Raw genomic sequence first — 23279 nt, forward strand, 5'->3', positions numbered from 1 at the left:
TTAAGATCTATGAGAGGAAGATCTTTGTTGATTTGTAAGTTCTCTCATTGTATACAGGTGCAGGAAAATATATTTATCGAGTCCAATGCCTCGATCAAATCAATTCAGATATTCTTGCATGCTCTAAATGAGCTTCGACTGTGTCATGTAACGGAAAGAAAGTCTTCTGTTGTTCCTCAAAAGCAGGAAAGCTCGAAGGTAAAGGTGCTAGCATATTGATTTATGATTGGATTAATGTGATAAAAATAGTAGCATTACATTCTAAAGATATGGTATTTCAGCTGACTGAAACATCAAGGAAAATAAATATTTGTCTGCTTGCTAAATGGGGGCATTTGGGTTCATGACCCTAGTCAAATTTGAATTTAAAAATAAATTGCCACCTTCTGATCAAATACTTGTGACTCCACCTTTGGGACAATGCCCTTGATGAAAAAGATCATTTTTTAAAATCTTATTTGACCATGGTCATTGGCCCTATTCCCCCTTAATGTGATGAAAATGTAGCAGTGGGGTAGGATAGGCATTCATAACAAGTATGAAACAACGTTTTTTGTTAAAAGAACGTGGTAGGAAAATGTTACAATAAAACTATATTTGTTAAAAGAACGTGGTAGGGAAAATTTAGTTTGTAAACTGACTTACAAATATGCCATTGCCCTCCATTTAAACTCACCATTTTGGTGCTGGTTGTAGTCTTCATTTCCTAAATATGGTTGACATAATTTCAGAGTCCACTTTTGTAAATGTAATTAAATTGAGCTCGTCGGATGCCCCTCTTCATGTGTCATGGTGATGGTTTCAAAAGCTTTAAAATAATCACACGAGTGTTGAGGAGATTTTTTCTGTCACACATATCTGACATAGAATTTTATAGGCTTGTGCCCCTTGTCTTTGGGGAATGGCTTGTATCGCTCATTCTATTTTGAATTGATGAAACATTTCTTGTTCTCTCATTCAAACTGCTTTTATTGGGTTCCATTTTAGCTATGTAGTATTTTGAAATATCATATATGGATCATATACAACACGCCAATACGCGTGTCGGATACAGAAAAATCCGTATCGTTTACTGTTTGTAGGTCTGACCAATCGGAGACGTCTTGTACACGGCGAGGATACGCCATGCCGAGATACATTTTCCGGATACGTTTTGGCAAAATTGCAAATAATTAAAAGTTAAAATGAAACAACTGAATTTTTTAGAACTGATTTAAAAAAAACATTTAAAAGGAATTGGGCATATAAGTCCTAAGGCACAACTAATCGGTTCTGGTATGAGTGGTTTGCCTCTCATCGATCATCATTTGGCCAGTTTTGTTTTGCCTTTTCTTCTTAAATCCCCAATGTCTTAAATTTTAGTTCTAAATTTATTAGTCGTATCCTAGCCGTATCGCGTTTTATATTTTTAAGCTTATCCATGCAACATAGCTTTTTTAGTGTTATTATATGTGACTGACACGTGATTGGATAACATAAGCTGTAAATTACAATTCTAAGGCTTGAAGTTGCCTAAGAAATGGCCCTTGGAACAAAAGTACATCTGTAACTATTGACTGACATTACGTGTTCTATCCATAGTTATTAAAAGCGTGCGCCTGACTGCATCTAGGCGACAGGCCTAGCCAGGCGTAACACTTGAAACAAACGCGCTTAAAGCGTGCGCTTTTGCCTAGGCTCGAGGCATCCCAGAGACGCAGAAGCGTGCGCTTTAAAGAAGTGGGCTGACAGAAGTCCTCTATGCAAACTTTTACTGTCATCTTCCTTTTATGATGATGATAGAGAAAGAAGAAGAATTTGATGATTTAGATGATACTGTAATCTTTTATGTAAACTTTTACTCTAATTTTCTACACTCATGACTCTTTATGGTTTTGGAAGAAGAAGATGGTGATGATATAGTTGAGGAAGATGAAGAGGAATTTGATGATTTAGATACTTGAAGTTTTTTTAATATATTATGAATTAATGACTGACTTACTACTGAATTTGAGATGATTAAAGTTTTTTCTGGTTATGAGAATTTTGTTTTATAATGTTTGCAATCTTTGCGAAAAAGATTTAATTTATGTAATATTATAGATTTATGTAATAAATCTCTTTTTATATATTGAAATTAAAAATCTATGCCAAATACGCTTTACCGATTTACCGAAGTAAGTAAAGCGTGCGCTTCGCCTTGCGTTTCAGGCTCCAGGGTATCCTATAGCTTTACTGCGCCCTTAATAACTATGATTCTATCTGATTTTATCAACCTACCGTTATGGTTATTTTTCTAATTTCTTTTTCTCGAATTTAGGCAACCACTTCCAGAGTTTTTTACTGCTGTTAAAATAAAGCTGAATTTGATCTGTAAAAAGACCATTTGACCTTCAATCATCCGACATGTTCTTTGCAGCATGATTTGTGTGACATTAACTTTCTCAAAACTTATTTCACTTGATTTGTGATTTCAACAGCAAACTAAGAGCCCTAGTTATGGGTCAAAGTCACGTGTTGCATCAGCAAAGATGAAGGATCAGCAGACAACATCCTGTAGACTATCAGTATCAGCATTATGTTGGGAAAAGGTTAACATTTCTAATTACAGTTTAAATTTGTTGAATGTACATGGCATTTCCTTCAAGTAAACTTGTTACGATCAGATAATGTTAATCTGCTAATGAACCACAATTTATGTCACTGCAAAATCTGTTTCAAAAAAAATCTGTTCAATTTCCATGTCATTTCTTCTGCTAAATATTTTATGTTATTATCATTCATTGTCCGCATGCATATGTGGGTGACATTGAAGTTAACAAATCCGTGATTGACTTCTTGCATTATTTGCGTAAAAATATTATTTTCAACTCTTGTGATCCCTAAAGATGCAGATGCTCGAGTTCTGGAGCGTAAATAATCAGTAGGAGATTGGTTCACCATTAAATATTTTCTTTGGTGCTGGTTTTTACTATCAAATATTTCTTCATTCACCTTCATTGCCGAGAAAGATTGACAAATAAACTCATCCTGGATTTTTTCCGAACTGTAGATCAAACGATTCTCCCACTTCTCTAGGAAAGATTGCCACTGCCGGAGTTTTTTTTTTTTTGCTTAATTTGTTTAGTCCTGTTTAAATTCTTTTCTAAGATTCATGTTTAGTGACGTGTACTTAACTACTAAACAAGAATTTTTTACTCCATTTATTTCCACCTAATTCGCATGAGTCCCTCCATCCGGCTAAAACTGGCCTCTAAGTTCGTTTTCTTACAATTTTATCTATGTCCAGGTCTATTGGCTTTCTGTCGATTATCTTATGGCAGCAAAATCAGCTATTGTGAGTACAATTCCAAACTCTTCTCTCGAGCCTCTCTTTGTTTTTGAGTACCATTCCTGATAATCTCCGTATTCTCTTTTGTTTGACTTATTATGCTTGCAGAAATGTGGCTCTTACTTTAGTGCTGTTCTTTATGTTGAGTACTGGTGTGAGGAACACTTCAATAGCCTCACATTGGGCAGCCCTGATTTTTCTCCTCGTGAAATGGTTTGTTCACTTTTACCTCACAAAATTTATTGCCGAGTCCAAAATAGTTCCTCTTGAACTTGATACCATTAGTTATTTTCTTGTTTCACTCTGCATAATGTGTATACCTCACAGGAAAAAACCTACTTTTTTGTTTGACTGTTAGCTGCAATCCCACATTGAAATACTAGCATCTGCGGTAACTCAAATCAATGAGCCTGACAGCCTCTATGGGATTATTCAATCTCACAAGGTTTGTTGAAAATATATAAATGTTATTGCTTTGTGAATTAATGACTAGCTGTCTTGGTTTACCAAAACGAAAATGTTACATGGACAAGATAAACTTTTCAAAAGGTTTGATAAAATTGAAATTGGATGCAAAGGAATGGTAAAATGATTAAGAATTATTTGAACACCAAGAAACTTTTGCCTATATAAATTTCTTATTCACCAATAGGTTTCAATATCCCCTTAAAAGATTTATAATTAGAATCCCAAGTTATTGAGGATTTTTTGATATCACGACTTCATCATACGTATCAGGGATCTCATTTTTGTTGTGATGGAAGGAACATTCACGGGAATGGTTTCGTATATGATTTTCGGATTCTTGATGTAGAATTTAGCCTAGAATATTAGGTCTTTGAATAAGCGATATAAAATTCGGATGAGAAGGTTCATGAAGAGGACATTAGAACTATTTCTTCTGATAGTAGCCTCCACACGAAGTTCCCTGGAGAATCTTTCCTTTGTTACCTCATCATTTGTCTGGTTAAAATAATAGCTGCCACCTCAATATGATATTTTTGAGGAAATCTATTCACTGCACTTTCCGATGTTAGTCTATAGTATCATAACCTTGTATATCTTCTCAGAATATGCCTTTGTAATGAGACAATACCTAGATGTTTTAGCGAATTTATCTTAGTGTCATGGAACTACTCTGCAACTTTTCTAGGATGTGATTGCAATGAGATAGCCATGCAAATCAATCTTGAGAGGGAGAATAAATATCAACATGAGTGCCTCAGAAGCCTCTCTCTTGTGGATACACCAAGAGAATTTACGGCAATAACCTCCCTTAAAAGTAACCCTTCAATTTGGAGTCATACTTGTATGATTAAATGATTAAAATCAACGAATTGTTTAAAGTTAATTTATTGTCGATTTATTTTCTTAAACAACTGCTGAACCCATGTCTCTAGTGTGAAAATAAGAAATCTCCTTGCCCTCTTATCTGGCAAAAGAGAACACTGATAGCTTCCATATTCCCTAGCTTGCTGTTCGGCCGTGTCAGTATTCTTCACCTTTTGTTTTTGCAGCTCAGCTCTCAGATAACAACTTTTCAACATGAGGGAAATTGGAGTAAGGCGCTTGAATACTTGGATTTACAAGCACGCTTTGAGCTAATGCCACAAATTAATGGCTCCACGTACCCTTCTTCTGGGAATTCTCAGCAGCCAGCTCATGCAATTTTCTCTCAAACTGAACATGATACGACACACAAGAAACCTTATAAAGGTTTAGTTCGGTCTTTACAGCAAATTGGCTGTACTCATGTGTTGGATGTATATTGTCAAGGGCTGACTACTCAGAGGGGTCGGTTACAACACGATCTAGAATTTGCTGAGCTTCAGGTTTAAATAGATGAAAACTGATAATCTACCCCATCTTTTATTCTACATCCTGAGTGGTAGTTTGTTCAATGGCTTTGATTTTTTCTTGTTATGCAGTATGAAGCTGCTTGGCGTGCAGGAAATTGGGATTTTTGTTCATTGTATTCTTGTGGTGCTGCACCTGTTGCTCATCAACCTGGTGGACATCATTTCAATGAAAATTTGCATGGGTACTTCCTTGGATTTGAAATTTAGTGAGAATTTGGTTGATTCAATTTTAATTTTAACATTTAAAAATTTTTGAAACTTTAATTTACTCTTAATTTTTTTTATAGGAAACAATACTTTTATATAATAATAATGGTCGTTTTACATTAAAAGCGGATGAGCAATCCGCGAGTTCAAAGAAACTAATACACTATCGTCTAGACAATACAAACTTCAAATCCCTAAGAACATCTGAAATAGAAAGATGATTGAACTCTGTGATCTTCGTTGTCGACGTTGCAACCCTGAATTTGAGCATCTCCCATACTTCATCGACGGAGGCCGACGAGTCGTTGAATATTCTGTTATTTCTCTCGAGCCAGATTGTCCAGACAGTGAAGTGAACGATCAGATATCAGAATCTCTTTACTCTTCTCCTTGCTGGAATTCCAGGCTCAATAATGAACATATCTCTTGTCCTTCTCGGAAAGATCCAATAAAATCTCAGCTCTTGCATCACCTTTGTCCATATTCCTCTTGAAAAAGAGCAATGTACCAGTAAATGATCCTGATTCTCGTCGTGGTTTTGACATAACGTGCACCATTGAGGACTTAAAGCACAAGTTGGCCATCTTCTTTGCACCGAGTCTGAGGTAGGGAGTTTCCCCAAAGCCACAATCCACGAGAAAATTTGCACCTTTTGCGGGATAGATACTTTCCAGATATGATCGTAACATTAACGGAAAGAAAGAATCGTAGAAAGATTGGACTGTGAACAAACTCGTAAAATCCCCCAACCAAACCCTGAAATCCTCCGAACCCAACTCTAACCTGACTGTATCTAAGACTCCCAGTAAAGTAGCAAACTCCCTCAGCTCGATATCATTAAAAGATCTTCTAAAACGCACATCCCATCGATAAGATTGACCGACTCCTACATCGACAACCTCTAAAAAGCTACGAATATGTTTATTAATCTCGGTACAAATCCTAAACAAAGAAGGAAATCGGTCTTTGAACAAAGTACCCCCTCCGCCCCAAACATCCTCCCAAAACCGAATGAAATTTCCCTCTCTCAAAACCGTCCCACTCAAAAGATGAAATGCCGGGTAAGAACGGGAAATGTATTTCCAAGGGCTTCTGAACGTCTCATTCCTGGCCAATCCCAAATCCCACCCATTCTCTTGCAGACCACAGATGCTTTTTACAACATTTTTCCACAACGTCTCCCTTTCCCTTGTACTTCTCCACCACCATTTCCCTAGTAAAGTTTTGTTTCTCAAACAAATATTCCCCAAACTCAGCCCTCCCCTGTCCTTTGGTTTACAAACCTACTCCATCCAACAACATGACAATGCTTGTCCCCGTCCGCTCCATGCCACAAAAAATCCCGCATCAATTTTTCCATCTTTTTGGCCACCTGAGTTGGCACTCTAAACAAAGACATGTAGTAAGAAGGCATTGCGCTTAACACCGATTTTATCAAAGTCAGTCGCCCCCCTCTTGATAGGAACGCCTTCTTCCAACTCGAAATTTTTTTTGCCATTTTGGATAGGACCGGTTCCCAAAACTCGAAAGTCGTAAGCCTACCTCCCAACGGTACCCCAAGATACTTAATTGGCCAATCATCTTTTTTGTACCCAATTGCTTGTGCCAAACCAACCACTGCCTCATCCTCGAAATTAATCCCCAACACAACACTTTTTTCAAAATTAATCTTCAAACCCGATTTAAGCCCGAATAATTTGATTATTTTCACTAATGCAATCACATGCCTTTCTGTTTGTACCAAAAACAACGTATCATCCGCAAATTGGATATGCGAAATTTCTAAGTTTCTCCTTCGCACCACTAATCCTCTTACTTCGTTCAAATCCTTCGCCTTGTCGACCAACTTAAAATGACTCAATAACTTGTTCTTGGTCTTGATATCGTCTTTCTTGTGCAGCCCAAAAAATTGCTTCTAATGCACAAGTTTGATTCTTTTAGGTTGCTTGAAAGCTAGGATCATGCTCACGTTAAAACTGGACATTAATCCCTGGAAAATTTGCACACAAAATGCTTTCATATAATCTTATGAGTCAAGAAATGGTCTAGATCATTAGTAGCTTGCTAGAAAGTGGTTACTGGATCTAAATGTCATTCATTATATACTATCCATTGGAGCACAATGCTTGTCCGCCAACTGAGTATGATGTTCTATATTCCAACTAAGTATAATTCTTATGCACCACATACTATCAAGGTTTGATGGTGAATGGATGCAAGTTCCAAAGTTGGGTTTTAATGCGTACATTATGTACTTTCTTTCCATTTGCCATTATTCTATTGCTCTGTTGTGTCTAAGAAATTCCTCTAGTCAATTTCTTTTAATTTGCAACTTATGCATAATTTGACTCCGATAGAACTTATCTTTTGATGATCTTGTTCTTATATTTGTTGGAATTGTTATTTTCAATTTCATCATTACGTACATAAAACCTATCTTAGGCTATCAGTACGATAAACATTGCTTGAATTTGGAATCCTGTCGACAATTAAATGATGCGGTTCTTTTTGCTCCAACACAGTTGTTTGAGAGCACTACAAGAAGGTGACTATGATGAATTCTATACAACGTTAAGGAACACGAAGCAGGTTGGTTTGCATGCAGTACTCCCTGATAATTTTTGGGGTGCTAAAACCTGTTAGAATAACTAAGAACTTTATCAGGATCTTCTGATGTCCATTTTCCATGCAAGCAAGGAGAGTACCGAATATATCTACTCGACATTAGTGAAACTTCAGGTATGTAAAGTTCCAAGCAGCCATTTTTTTTCTGGATGTGTTTACAAGTGTAGGTAATCTCATGGATGTCCTTTTTGGGAAATAGAGGTCTTTCTTAAGATGATAAAACAAGTATTTCTATGGTCTATTAATTGCTTGATGATTTCTACACGAAATGCCTCCCAGATTTTTTATCATCTTGGAATGGCTTGGGATTTGCGTTGGAATTCATCCTGTGAAAAATTTGATTCATCTTCTGAGAGACAGAAACTGTTATCTGAACCTGTTGTCCCCTCCATGGATCAGGTATCTTGTTGAATTCTCGTCCTCAGTAAATGCATTGCTTGCATTACCATCATATATCAAGTATTTGTCACATTTTGTATCCAAAATAAGGAAACGTCTATGTGATTGATAACATCTTGGATTTTACTTAGCATCTATATATATATATATATTAAGAACTTAGCATCTATATTTCATGATGATGATGCTGTACATATATAATTTTTGATTGAAACCCCTGAACCAATCCTAGTTATGTTCGTTTGATCATGAGTCAGGTTCAATGTCTAATAGCATTGTACACCCTTATATTTGATTATCAAGTATATTCATTCACTCACCCTTGGGTTTAAATCCGAAAATTGTAGTTGCAGACGCTGCATAAGATATGGATCCGTATTTTCAAGCAAGCGGAGTTACACATGAATATGTTGGAACCTTTCATAGCATTCAGAAGAGTCTTGCTTCAGGTTTTAAATTCCAGTGACAGTACTGCACATCATCTCTTGGAATCGGCATCAATTCTTCGAAAGGTATTCTTTTAAAAGTTGGTAATATGCCAGAGCTGACCTTGCTAAGATGAATTTTTGGTTGCTCATCTGTAGGGCTGTAGGACTTCTCAGGCTGCGGCAGCCTTGCATGAATTTAAATATCTTTGCTCAGGTTTGGGAGAAGAGTATTCTAACTTGTACTGGCTTGGAAGGGTACGTGTTAAAATTCGTCTTTTGTGCTCCACTTGTGTAAAATTTTCCTGGCTCTCAGCCTTTTTTGGCCCTTGTATCACCAATTACGCATTTGTACAATCAATATTAATTTGGTCCAAACACCTCTTGTCCCAAAATACTTTGTTCCCTGTATTTGGATTCTCGTTTTTTCTATTTCATCTATAGGGCTCGGGATACTTTTATTAATTTAAGTTTATTTTCTCTGAATTGGACAAGAGTACTCAATGTGTGCTGGCTTGGAAGGGTATGCGTTTCTCTTTGATAGTCCATATCTCATGGAATGTGAAATCCATCTGCCGATTGTGTTCACTTCACTCTTGTAAATGCACCTTCGTATTCATTTGTTGGGCCTTCGTATGGCTAGGATGAAAAAATAAATTCATTATATTTTCTGAATTTCATCATTCACTGTTGCAAGATTCCGTTCTCTCTCTCTCTCTCTCTCTCTCTCTCTCTCTCTAACATTCATGAACTTCTGATGAAAAGCTTGAAGAAGCTAAGCTCCTTCGTGCCCAAGGTCAGCACGAAATGGCAATCAATCTTGCTGATCATATTTCACAAAATCGTCAATTGAAGGACGCAGCAGATGTCTTTCGCTTAGTTGGAAAGTGGCTGGCAGAAACTCGATCAAGCAAGTGAGTTATCCATCATTCTATTCCTTACCCTACAGGTTCTTTAATTATTGTTCATATACACATTTGGTCCTTCTGAATATACTGTTATTTCTAACATTGATGCTATATGTATCCCACTTTATAAATGAAATCATTTTTATTTTTGTGTGTAAAATAGAGCAGGAGTAATACAAATTGGAGTGCAAGTCACATTAGCCTATTTTTATATATAATACTAATACAAATTGGAGTGCAAGTCACATTAGCCTATTTTTATATATAATACTAGTTTCATAGATTTTTTTCTTAAAAATTTAGCAGCTGTAGAAATGAAAAAAAAAATTTAATGAATCTCTTTTTAATTGTTTTGATAGTAAGTTTGCTGTTTACATTTCCAAGTTTTTCTTATTCTGCCCATCATTAGAGGATGATTAATTAACTTTGTATATTTCACGCTGGTGAATGTAATCATACTTGGTAATAATCTCTGTCTGATACAATTTGGATGAATTTCTTGTGCTGTTTTCAATCATAAAAGTTGGTAATTTTCATATTTAATCAAAACTTCAACCAACCCAATTTTTTCAATTTGGTTAATTTTAAACTGATCTAAACCGTGACTAAAAACCATTTCAAACCATTAGTTTGATTTGGTTCGGATTGGTTCAAGTTCTAAGTTTAACAGAACTTTCAATTTGAGACATGGATTACTGAAATTCGTGAACTAGCTACAATTAATGTTTCAATTATTGGATACACAAATTGATCTTCGGATATATTAACAGTTAGTATGCATCTAAATTTTTTTATTTTGTAACTTTCATCATGGTCTGTGGTCGTGCTGCAGCTCGAGGACTATATTGGAGAAGTACCTGAAACATGCTATTGTTCTAGCTGGAAATCACATTACCACTGAAAAGTTGTCAGCAGAAAAAAGGAGCCAAATGCATTTTAATCTCGCACACTATGCAGATGCTCTTTTTCGTAGTCACGAAGAGAGACTTAACTCCAATGAATGGCACGTAGCAATCCGTTTACGGAAACACAAGGTATGCTCCATATATAACAAGATAGGCAAAGAAAATGTACAAAATTTTACTAGAGGGTGCTGAAGGTTGGAGGAAGGGGTTTATTTTGCTCATTGGTGATTTCAATTGTAAATGTGTTGTTGCCTTGTTGAGATGCAGACAAAGGAGCTAGAAGCACTTCTTAAGCGTTTGAAGACGTCAAAAGTGAGTCCCTATGCTTGTATATTCCTAAGATAGGTCACTTGCAGCTGCCACTGTCAATTAATTGTGAGGGGAATTATTAATTAGAGATGTTTGACGATGTGAATTTTAGGGTGATAAGATTGATTACTCATTAAAAATACAAGAGCTACAAAAGCAACTTTCAATGGACAAAGGGGAGGCGGAAAAATTGCAGGTATGATCAAGGGTGGACAGTTTTGCTGGAATTGGCATTATTTGTATGAGTTGACCCCTTTCACATTGTTATTATGCAATTGATGGGTGAAAATTCAGTAGCTTATCGAATACTTACTGTTCAACATCGATCTTTTCTTTTCATTATTTACGGTTATTTCTGCTTTGTCCCAGCATCATGTTGTGTTTTATTTGGTTGTCAAAAAAGGTATTTGGTTAACCGGCCTAAATCTCTTTTGTACTTTAGCTGCACCTTTCCTATAGCTGATTTTGTTTAGGTGATACTACTGATCTTATTTCTACATGTTACATTTGCTACCCAGGAAGATAGGGACAAATTTCTCTCAACAGCAGTAGAGGGATACAAGCAATGTTTGATCATCGGTGAGAAATATGATGTCCAAGTGGTATGTATTTACAATTGTGTTCATTTCATTTCAATCAGAGTAGAATTACAGTACTTAGTACATGAATTTGAAAATTCTCACTCACCAAACATGCCATAGATCACTACCCTTGTTTGGGATCATTTTCCTGAGCCTTGGTACTGACTGATTCACAGGATTTCTTGAAACTTCATATGGGAACGAATTGAGTTTTTGCTTGTGTAGAAATACATATCCTCGTGATGCAGTTTATTTTTTTTTAATCACATTCCATTAGTTTTAAATAGTAGGATGATAAAGCTATTGGGAGAATCAACTACCTTCCAATAGATCGACAATTCACCGATTTGTGTGACGTTCTGAGAAAATTAGGGGGTCTGCATCATGTTGCAATGGGTATCTCTGTCAACATCCCTTGTTTGAATTACGCATTGAATATTTATATCCATGCTTACTACAAACTAATTATTGACTACTGGTAACAAAAGTCGCTAGTATATAAGAGGATAACACAAGAAAAGGTTGTTAAAGCATGTGGCAATAACTAATTTATCGCCTTCCTGACTAAAGGAAATTATTTTCTGGTCGATATTATTTAGAAACATTACACATAGGATACAATGCTCAACTGTAATAGTACCTGATAAACACTCTAGAATAACGCTTAGTTCAGCATGGATATGAGTTGTTAGGACTGCCAAGAATCAGTTTCAGTAACGCTCATGTGCTTTCCACCAACATGGTTTAGGTTTAGACACAACATGGTTGGTTAAGTTTAGGTGCAAAACATGTTTTAAACAAAAGGAATTTGGTTTATTCTTATGGCCTAGGAACTGTGAATAGATTCCTACCTCTGACTTTGAAACCAAAAATATTATTAATCTAATAAATTTATAGTTTCCTATAAAAAAAAAAGATCTTAACACAAGAAATGGCAAATGCATCACATCTCAGAGTTAGCTGTTCGTCGTTTGGACAACAATTAATTACGTGCAGATAAAAATTAAAATGATGTTCATTAAAACACAGATCCTAGTTGCATGTTTGTTTTGCATAATACGAGTTCTTATTAGTACTTGAACTTGAACATATGGATGCTTGTGGCTTCAAAGTTGTCCTCTGATCGATTAAACACATTTATTGATTTAGTGCTTATTATGGCACTAGTTAATTTTCATCACTTTCTGTTCCTTATAGTTTCTTAATTCTAAATATATATTTTTTCTATTAGTTGAATATGTGTTTTTATTTTTTGAACTTTTAGGTGTTTCGACTTGTTTCCATGTGGTTCAGTCTTACAACCAAAGAGATAGCAATAGATAGTATGCTCAGCACCATCAAGCAGGTATTATGTTGATATCATGCTTTGGTTAATTCGGGGCCATGGGAAATGATATGTTCCAGTAGCTCAGATCATCATCTTCTGGACAAAGTTATGCATTTGTTGTGTCCATATGCTTGCAGGTACAGTCTTACAAGTTTATACCATTGGTTTACCAAATTGCTTCACGGATGGGTGGCAACAAAGATTCTTTGGCACCTAAAAATTTTCAGGTTAATTTATGATGCTCACTTTGTTTTTCCGATGTTTATCCTTACTGTGTATATTTTGTCCGCTATTTATGTGATGAATCGTTGATGATTGCAGTTTGCGTTGGTTTCTCTTGTGAAGAAGATGGCACTTGACCATCCTTATCATACAATTTTTCAGGTATGAATTGTTTTGTTGCAGGAAGATAGTATCTTTAGTTGCTAGAGATTGATGTTTGTTTTTCATTATAATCCTTTCTGTCACTTCAATAAACCCCTCCACTTCCACTGAGTAGTCATCGACTTTATATTACGGCCCTGTGGTTTAGATTTTTAATAAGAAAAATTATATACATGACCTTGGCAATTCTCTTCCTTCTGTTACTTATCAGCTGCTGGCTCTGGCAAATGGTGACCGGATCAAGGACAAACAGCGTAGTAGAAACTCATTTGTGGTGGATGTCGATAAAAAGGTTGCAGCAGAAGATCTCTTAAGGGAGCTATCTGCATACCATGGTGCTGTAATCAGCCAAGTAAACCCCTCATTTTTCTGATGTTTATCTACATGGTTTATATTGTTTCCTCTCACTTTCTGGTTTCGCATTTTGTGTGCCTTAGATGAAACAAATGGTGGAGATTTACATTAAACTCGCTGAGTTGGAAACAAAAAGTGAGGTAAGTGACTGTCATCACTTTGCTCATTCTTATTTCTGGTAATTATTTCTGTGCTTTACATCTTTGTTTTCTGGGTCTTTTCTTCTTCCTGGGGTATCTTGAGTCGAATAATGGGTTTTTTTAGCTAATGGAAGGAATGTGTGAACAGGATACCAACAAAAAAGTTACTCTACCGAGAGAACTCCGTGGCATTAGAGAACTCGAGCTCGTAAGACTTATCTTTTGGTTTCTTTCGTAGGTCTTAGTATCTGTACTTGACCAATCTTTTTGTTAAAGATACCTCTATACTACCTTAGCGCTTACTTTATTTGTCATTGAGATGGTTAAGTAAGGCATCTAACTGCATGTTTCATTTCAGGTTCCTGTGGTAACATCAAATTTCCCTGTTGACCAAACTTGTCAATATCCTAAAGGGTTTTTCCCCCACTTCAGAGGGCTGGCTGATTCTGTCACGTGAGTAATTATCCCTCTGTTTGGATCCTGAATTTGGATTAAGGAATATTATGGAATTTTATTTTCTTTTGCGTGATTTCAAGGAAACTAGAAAAAGCTTTTAAGGTTTTAGTTAAGAGGATAATCTTTTCCTTTGAAATGAATTAATCTTTATTATATTTATAATAATTGATCATAGTGAAAAAGGTTATAATAATAATATAGAACCCAAGTATTGTGATAAGTGCAGTCAGCATAAGGCTCTCATAAATACGCTCTACCTTTTTTTTGACTTTCTGTTTTTGCACTAAAATATGCAGCATAATGAATGGTATAAATGCTCCGAAAGTGGTTGAGTGCCTAGGTTCTGATGGTATGAGATACAGACAACTGGCAAAATCTGGAAATGATGATTTGAGACAAGATGCTGTAAGCGTTCAGTCATTTGTTATTCTTGTGAATCATACGGTATTCTTGGTAAAAGATGAACTACAATAGTTGTGGTTGGACACACTTTATTTTGAGGAGTTACAGCCAGCGGTAAAATCTCAATTGAATTTAACATACTTCCCGGAGTTTCAAGATTATCACATTGTTAGAGCAAGCTGGTTTCATTTTCATGTCTTTCCTGTACAGTTATCCTTGGTCAAAATAGAGATTACAAAAATGAAAAGAAATTAAACGCGAAAGGGGCTGTCAATTGGTGATTTAACAGCAGTGCTTTGTGGAAAGTATGTTTTTGTAATTAATTGAGCGGTAACAATCTAGTGCATTTGGTCCAAGAGTGGTGATTTTTCATTTTTTGTTTAAAGTTATTGTGCCTGTAGCCTCACTTTGACTTCCACCAATAGTTTTGTTTAGTTGCTTTCGAATTCTAGATTTCTTACATTTCGTGAAAACCAGCTGTCTGTTGTACCAGCCCAGCTTGGTTTATCCCGTTTTCTCTGCACAATCATGCTTGAAATGAATCTCTGTTATTCCTTTTTTTCGTTTCATCCATTTTCCTTTCTTTTTAGTGGTGATATATTCTATTTTTTTATATTTGCAAATACTCAATGGGTTTCATTATATAATTTTTTAAAAATAATTCACAGGTGATGGAACAGTTTTTTGGTTTAGTCAACACTTTCTTGCAGAAAAATCGTGACACGTGGAAGAGGAGACTCAGAATACGTACATACAAGGTAGTGTGATCATAAAAGCAAATTAATCAACGCTGCTTTCTTCAAATTTCTTTTCTAGAGCAAATTGTACTGTGTTAAAATTTTCATTTTGCTAATAGTTTTTTACATAAAAGCAAATATACTGTTTTATGTGACAAGGTGATCCTTTTTCTCTTTTTTTGTTTACCTTGGTAGTGGATGTGTTTGGGGTGGTTGATTGATAAAGTTGAGGGCAGGGATTTAATAAAAGGGATCGAGGTTGGTAGAAATAGGATAGAGATATCTCATATTCAGTTTGCGGATGATACCCTTTTCTTTGTTGAGGAAGAGAATCATATCAGATTTTTGGTGGAAGTTGTGAGGTCATCTTGCGACATGTCTGAGTCAAAATCAATTGGGAAAGGAGTGCTTTGTTGGGCATCCAATGTGAAGAAGAAGTTGAACAATTAGCTTAGCAAACTGGATGTGGTAAGGAAAAAGTGACCGATTAAGTATTTGGGAGTTCCTTTAGGATGAAATCCATTACAAGTCTCGCTTTGGGAACCTATTCTGACTAAGATGTCTAAAAAGTTGGCAAGTTGGAAGAGAGCATTTGTGTCAAGAGGGGGAAGGTTAACGTTGATTCCATAAGTTTTAAACGCATTGTTGATTTGTTACGTCTCTTTTTAGTGTACCAAAAAGAATAACGAATGTGATGTAGAAAATTTCAAGGAATTTCCTTTGGGATGGAGCTGATGGTGATGCACATAGTCATTTGGTTGCCTAGAAACATGTGTGCAAACCTAAAGATAAGGGGGGATTGGGTATTGAGAGTATTGTTTTGACTTTTGAGAAACAAGGCTATGTTGGAGAAACGGTGGTGGAGGTTTTATGTAGAAGATGGGAAGTTGTGGAAGTTGTCTATTGAAGTTTATATTGGGAAAATCATGTTGAGTAACAAAGTTACGTTGGGTAAATGGTTGTGGAGATTTTACGTCGAACATGGGACGTTGTGGGTGGAATGCGGGTTTAGCAAGAGCGTCACATTTAGATGCCCATGGAAGTTTATTTCCCGAATATACCCAACTTTTCCACAACTAGTTTCGAACTTTTGATTAAGGTTAGAGAAGGTGACAAGGCTAGATTTTAGGAAGATAGGTGGTGGGGGAATTACTCCTTCAAAGAACTTTTTCCGGCTTTATTTCAGCTTTCTACGGTTCAAAACATGCCTAAATCACACTTTGTTCATTTTGACAATTCGACATCTAATCAATCATGGGATTTGCATTTTAGAAGTGTCGTGAGAGATGAGGAGCTGTTTCAGTTGACTGAGTTATTAGGTTTCTTAGATAAGACTAGGTTGGTTGAAGGGTAGGTGACTATCGAGTGTGGAGTGGGGATCTGTCTGGTATTTTATCGGTAAATCTTTCTTTGACTCGTTTTTCCACATACTCGCTTCCCAGTTTTTCCTTTTTTCAATGTTATATGGAAGGTTCCGGTTCCAACAAAGATTCAGGTATTTTCGTGGACGGCAATTCTGGGTAACCTACCGACCTCGGAGATGATGCAAAAAAAGTGGCCCTCTATGGCTATGAGTCCCAATTGGTGTGTATTGTGTAGGAATGAAGCGGAAACACAAGATCATATGCTAATTCATTGTGCATACACGACGATTTTGTGGACTAGAGCTTTGAAAGAACCCGAATTGCTTCGGGTGGTGCCTAAGTCAACGACTGATTTATTTGCTATGGATCTAGGACAACTAACAATTATGAGGGGAAGAATTTTTTGTGAGTGGTGGTGCAAGGAATATGCTGGACAGTATGGCTAGAAAGAAATCGAAAATTTTTTGAAGATAAGGAGGACAATAGAGAACAACGCTAGGATAAGATCAAGACAAAAGTTGCTTTGTGGTTCGACATTCATGATAAATTCAAAAACACGACGATCATAGATATTTTGAGAGATTGGACTTATTATGTGTATCATTGATACGGTTTTGATATTATGTAACGCATGTTGCTAGTGGACAACTAGTCCACTGTTGTAATTAACTCTTATCATATAATTAATAAAATATTGTTTTTTATAAAAAAAAAAATATCCATATCTTACCCCACTTTTCAACAATTAGTGAGAATAAATGTTAGAGGAAGTACCAAGGCTAGGTTTTGGGAAGACAGATGGTGGGAGATTCTTCCTTTAGGGATATTTACCTGACTTTATTTCAGCTCTCCGCGGTTTATAACATGCCTATATCCTATTTTGCTCACTTTGACAATTCATCGTCTTCCCATTCATGGAACTTGCATTTTCGAATGGTTTTGAGGGATGAGGATCCTTTTGGTCTTTTCTCAGTTTAATCCTTATTTGCGTAATTTTTTCCCCACAGTCGCTTTTCTGTATTTCTATGTTATTTGGAAGGTTCGGTTCTAACAAAGTGATTTTGGATAAGTTGTCGACCTCGAAGATGATGCAAAAGTAGTGACCCTCGTGTGCTATGTGCCCAAATTGGTTTGTTCTGGCGGAATGAAAGGGAAACACAAGACCATATGTTCATTCATTGTGCATTCACGAACGGCTTGTTGGCTAGAGCTTTGAAAGAATTGGATTTGGTTTGGGTGGTGCCGAAGTCAACGAAAGGTTTATTCGCTATAGATCTTGGACGACCGCTTGGCAACATGGGAAGAATTTTTTGGTAAGCAGGTGGTTCACGACATATGTTGGTCGGTGTGGTTAGAGAGAAATCAAAGAATTTTTGAAAATACAGAAGATAATAGTGTCAAGTGAGTGGATAAAATCAAGATCAAAATTGTTACGTGGATTGATGTTCATGAAGAATTTCAAAATGTTTCAATCTAAGATTTATTTAGAGATTGGACTTTTGTGTATCATTGATAGGGTAACGATCTAATGTAGTTTTTGTTGACGTGGATCACTAGTCCACTTATTGTTATTAACATCTTTTAAGATTTTAATATCGTTTCTTATAAAAAATAAATAAATAAAGCAAAACACGATTTTCTATTAGTTGAATAATCATAGCTCTAGTTATGTCTAGTTGTAAGATGCTCAAGTTCTAAAAGATTTCCTTTCCTTAGAATCCTTTGAAATAAGTTTGACGATGTTCCTTTATATTCTGTTCCTTTATATTTTCCAAATATTTAAATATCTACATTAGTTTTCTATGTGGTCAGCTATTGAGCACATGTGAACAGAAACTCTAAGTTCATTTGCTATGATGACACAGGTAGTTCCTTTTACACCTAGTGCTGGTGTTCTGGAATGGGTGAATGGAACTGTCCCACTGGGTGAATATCTTATAGGAAGGTTAATGAAACTATAATTGCCTTAAAACAACAATTTGATTTCTGCATGATTATCTGCATGATGAATACATTTATTTCTCCTATCCAGCTCCAGAAATGGTGGAGCCCATGGCCGCTATGGAGTAGGAGATTGGACATTTCTCAAATGCAGGCAACACGTGACTGCAGTATGTGTCATGTTCTTTAAATTCTTGTTATTTTCCTTTTCCAATGGCATAATGGCATGCTTTTACCCTTATGTATCTTGTTTGTTTCTAAGTAAAGACGGGGATATGGTACACTTTAGCACTAAAGACTTGCCAAGTCAACTTGGGTACTCCCCTTCATCTTCATGCATAACTCATAAGATAAAATGCATGATGAACTGTTGCCACTTGGGGTGGTGGGTGGATAAAAAGTAGAACTGTGATAATCAGTCGAAACAGAGTAATTTGTAATCTAGCATTTTATGTTTTTGTCCATGATTCGACTAAGGGAAAGTACCTTCCTCTTTTCTATGTTGCATGGCAAACCATTAGTATTTTCAGATTCAAGAAGCAACCTATTTTTTAAAAATTTGATGTAAATGGTTAACCTCTTTCCCATTGATGTATTACTGGGATACACCAACCTCTACTTTCTTCTTTTTTAAAAATTAGTTAACCCTTTTGAATTCCTTAAAATTCAGAGCCTCTCCCTTAGGCCTAGTATCAGTTTTGTGGTTCTTTTTTTTAATGTGATTGTTTTGAGTTGGTGTTTCATGGCTTTGACTTCATATTAGCGTACATGCTTTCTTTTTATAAAAAAATTACTATTGGGGGAAGAGGGTGCTGCCAATGTGAAAAAAGGTTCAGTAATATTTGCATGACATTACCCACACCCCCTTGGAGACCTTGCAAAAATATTGACGGGAATTGATAACTTGAAAATTCTAGAACTTTCATTTCCATGAAAGTTTCTCAGTAAAACTTTTAAAACATAATAGAAATAAATTTACCTTAAAATCTTGAAACTGTTGATAAACGAAGCCAAAATGAGTCATTATTGTGTTTGTCAATGTACAAAACCGGTGATTAAATGAGCTAGACTAGCAGATCTAATCATGATCTAGTTCGATGTATCACGTGATTGTTTTTTCTCTTGCCTTAGATAACATGTCACGAGGAAACCATAAATTTCATTAAAACATTGGTATGATGTTAGATAACCTTAACGTGGTTTCCACTCTTCAGTCTGTTCTGTTATAGTTGGAGGCTATTTTGGTTGTGCATTGAAGGAAAAGTTGGGGATCCATGCTTCTGATAAAAAATAATTTATGCTTATTCACTATCATTATGTGAATGTGATGTGGGAATCAATCCAAGCTTTATGTCATAACCTAATAACGTAATGCATCACTTTCCCTCTTCAGCCTGTTCTATTCAAGTGGCAAGTGTTTTGATTCTACTTAGAGAAAATGAAAATGCTGATCCATATTTTTCATTAAGAAAAATTGCTTAAATAGGCTGTGGTGTTCTTTAATAAAGTTGATATTATTTTGTATTCCATAATTCTACTTCGGATTGCAAACTAAAGTAGTGGGAAATAAACTCTAGCTCATGTCGTACTCTGATGATGCCATGCATTACCTTGATGGCTGTTATTTCAATTTGCTTCAAACATTAAAACTTGGTGTGCATTGAGGAATTGTTTGTTCATTGATAGAATATTTGGAACATATATGTTATGTATTCTTTATTTGCAGGAAAATAATAAGTCCAGGGCCTTCCTGGAAGTCTGCAAGAATTTTAGGTATGTGCTTTTTTGCCATGTCACCTTGTTATGAAACAGCTGAATTTTCCGCGAATGATTTATCATCCGCAGGCCAGTCATGCATTACTTCTTCTTGGAGAGATTTAGGCATCCTGCTGATTGGTTTGATAAGAGACTTGCGTATACAAGAAGTGTCGCCGCTAGTTCAATGGTCTGTTTGTTCTTTTGACTTGGCCTGACATTTCAATTATCAACTCTGTACATGAAGTCACAACATTATGCTGTTTCGTCCCCCACTAAGAGAAAATACCCAACATAGTTTGTTTGGCCTTGAATTATTATGTTATATTATTTTCAAATTGGCTATAATTACTCATTTTTATATAGGTGGGTTACATTGTTGGACTAGGGGATCGGCATTCCATGAATGTCCTAATCGATCAATCTAGTGCAGAAGTTGTTCATATAGATCTCGGTGTCGCATTTGAGCAAGGCCTGATGCTGAAAACACCTGAACGAGTTGGTTTTAATTTGAAAGTTTTAATTGTCACTTAGTTTTTTGTTTTCCTTGACTACTGATGGCCTTAACTGTACCCAGGTACCATTTAGACTCACAAGGGATATCATTGACGGTATGGGTGTTACCGGGGTGGAAGGAGTTTTTAGAAGATGCTGTGAGGAAACTCTCTCTGTCATGCGAACAAACAAGGAAGCGTTGCTCACAATTATTGAGGTATAGTTAATAGATGGAAATCATCCTATGCTAAATGCAATGAGAAACCTAGCTATTATAGTATAATAATGTGGTAATTTGCAGGTTTTCATCCACGATCCTTTATATAAATGGGCTTTATCGCCTCTAAAGGCTATGCAGCGCCAAAAGGTATACATGTTACTTTTCTTTTGTCTGTACTTAAATTTGAACGTAATCTTAGTACATTTCAAGCCTTTAGGTAGTAGAATCATTGTGATGGAATCTATCAAGATAGACGTAAAATATATTTATTTAAGTCAAATCGAATGTCCTCACTGAGACATTTTTTGTAGGACTTGTGATGTTCCTTGTACAATCAGATGAAATATCTTCCTTTTTGCTCTAAATACTTTTGTGTAGATAGGTGGTTTGTTGGACTAGAGGGGTCGTTTGCAAATTATATTTTGGGTAAGTTCATTATAGTCTAGGTGATCATATTTTTTAGGTATGTGACCATGTGAGCTTATTTCTTGATTTCTAAATCCTGAATCGTTCGTCACTGGGTCGGTATGTATTCTTAACATATGGATGAGATGTCTTAACAGTTTTTTGCACCCTTATTAGGATATCGACGATGATTTAGATGCCAACTTGGAGGATTCAGATGAAGATGAGTATGAAGGGAACAAAGATGCAGCTAGAGCTTTATTGCGAGTAAAACAGAAGCTAGATGGGTACGAGGATGGCGAAATGAGAAGTGTTCATGGGCAGGTAATATGTTCACAAAATGACACTCTTTATCATGTCTTTAAATCTTGAATTGAGCATGTTAGATAGATAATGGCATTTTAAACCTTCCATCAACTTTTAAAGCAGCGCTTGTGAGAACTATTGACAAATTGTGGTGATTTAAAAAAAAATTTAAGCAGTGACTGTTGGTTTAGAATGGAGCTTGTAAGATAATTAAAATGAACGAACTCATGAAGCCATGCTTCTGGTGGGACCTAGTGGAGATCGGAGCTCCTGCTTCACCCTAGCCTCTTCCACTAATTAAAAAATGTTTTTCTTTGAGCTAAAAATAGGCTTCTTCTGTTGAGGAACAGAAAAACGTTAGGATTAGTCATTAGTGTTGGTATTAGTGTTTTGACCACTTCCAATTTCTATGAAAAATCATTTCCTCTCCCCCCTTCCCTCTCTTACAATTTCTTTATTTTAGGATGTTTTCGACATATTGTCTTTCTATCTTCTTCTAATCATTTCTGGAAATATACTCTCAGGAACTTGATTTCACCTTAACTCATGGTTTTATCAGTCCTAAATCACTTCGTTTTGTAAGCTTGAATTATCTTTTTATTTGGATCATGTTGTCAAGAATTTTCTGAGTCGTCTTTTTCATTCTACATGTTTAAATTAATAAACTTGTGGAGTTTCGAAACATTGATCATGCAACTTTAATGTAATTACTGCGTGAATCAATGACTAATCCAAGCCTGTAAAGATTCAATCAAGGACTACAATGGCATGAGTTTCAGAACCGAAAAAACATCAACTCACAGAAATCAAACAATATTCATGATCTAAAAAACCTGGACTCTGTTGAATGACATAATACTGTATGTTTTGTAGGTTCAACAACTTATACAAGATGCCATTGACCCTGATCGATTATGCCATATGTTCCCTGGCTGGGGAGCTTGGCTGTGACAAGACAATAACTGTTGGAGGCAATCCAGCACCATCACACAATCTTGTTGGAGGTCGAAATGTTAATAAATAGAGCAATGTACATGAATCGAGATGAACTTTACTTTCTTATTTTTCTGAGGTTTTAATGCATTTGAGCTGCAAATAGCAATTTTGATCAAATATTCCTTGGGATTCCATGTAAAGATGTGAAGTGGGTTAGTTTGTGTGGAAAATAGGTTTATGGCAAGCTTACTGTAATCATAACTTGATATCAAAATGGATGCTTCAAATAATATATAATAATATAATTCTTCCATTCAGTTGTGTCCGTATGTAATTGAAAAAATTGTAATTGTAGAATCGTAAGCTGTGCGGGATTTTTTGCACTTGTGTATCAGGATTGCAATTTTCATCCCTAGAAAAATATCGGATCTCTTTGCTTCATTGCAAAAGATTCAAAGATCAAGTGATTTTTTTATTGGAAAGAAAAATGTCCGTTTTGAATTTGAAAAATTTCGGATGTTTTGTTTTA

At 35.9% G+C, this 23279-nt stretch overlaps 1 protein-coding gene across 6 annotated transcripts in view; it reads left to right on the forward strand.

Moving 5' to 3' along the window:
* LOC142542314 (serine/threonine-protein kinase ATM) overlaps positions 1-23063 on the forward strand; it is a 57932-nt gene extending 34869 nt beyond the window's left edge. For 5 of the 6 annotated variants that reach the window (XM_075648893.1, XM_075648896.1, XM_075648897.1 and 2 more), the window contains 35 exons: positions 58-198; positions 2460-2570; positions 3269-3316; positions 3419-3523; positions 3669-3755; positions 4828-5142; positions 5239-5351; positions 7899-7965; positions 8041-8115; positions 8281-8400; positions 8748-8912; positions 8985-9083; positions 9591-9739; positions 10566-10767; positions 10906-10950; positions 11060-11143; positions 11466-11549; positions 12793-12873; positions 12993-13082; positions 13177-13239; positions 13451-13591; positions 13677-13733; positions 13882-13941; positions 14092-14186; positions 14486-14594; positions 15260-15349; positions 18558-18637; positions 18725-18803; positions 20360-20406; positions 20479-20578; positions 20755-20886; positions 20966-21100; positions 21185-21250; positions 21686-21832; positions 22688-23063. In XM_075648893.1, coding sequence (XP_075505008.1) covers positions 58-198; positions 2460-2570; positions 3269-3316; positions 3419-3523; positions 3669-3755; positions 4828-5142; positions 5239-5351; positions 7899-7965; positions 8041-8115; positions 8281-8400; positions 8748-8912; positions 8985-9083; positions 9591-9739; positions 10566-10767; positions 10906-10950; positions 11060-11143; positions 11466-11549; positions 12793-12873; positions 12993-13082; positions 13177-13239; positions 13451-13591; positions 13677-13733; positions 13882-13941; positions 14092-14186; positions 14486-14594; positions 15260-15349; positions 18558-18637; positions 18725-18803; positions 20360-20406; positions 20479-20578; positions 20755-20886; positions 20966-21100; positions 21185-21250; positions 21686-21832; positions 22688-22765 — 3660 coding nt within the window. In that variant the 3' untranslated portion in view covers positions 22766-23063. The remainder of the gene's footprint in view (positions 1-57; positions 199-2459; positions 2571-3268; positions 3317-3418; positions 3524-3668; positions 3756-4827; positions 5143-5238; positions 5352-7898; positions 7966-8040; positions 8116-8280; positions 8401-8747; positions 8913-8984; positions 9084-9590; positions 9740-10565; positions 10768-10905; positions 10951-11059; positions 11144-11465; positions 11550-12792; positions 12874-12992; positions 13083-13176; positions 13240-13450; positions 13592-13676; positions 13734-13881; positions 13942-14091; positions 14187-14485; positions 14595-15259; positions 15350-18557; positions 18638-18724; positions 18804-20359; positions 20407-20478; positions 20579-20754; positions 20887-20965; positions 21101-21184; positions 21251-21685; positions 21833-22687) is intronic. The other variant, XM_075648898.1, reaches the window with a different exon arrangement.
* Positions 23064-23279: the final 216 nt, after the last annotated feature.

The sequence above is a fragment of the Primulina tabacum genome, chromosome 4, assembly GCF_025594145.1.
Source record: "Primulina tabacum isolate GXHZ01 chromosome 4, ASM2559414v2, whole genome shotgun sequence".
Taxonomy (NCBI): Eukaryota; Viridiplantae; Streptophyta; class Magnoliopsida; order Lamiales; family Gesneriaceae; genus Primulina; species Primulina tabacum.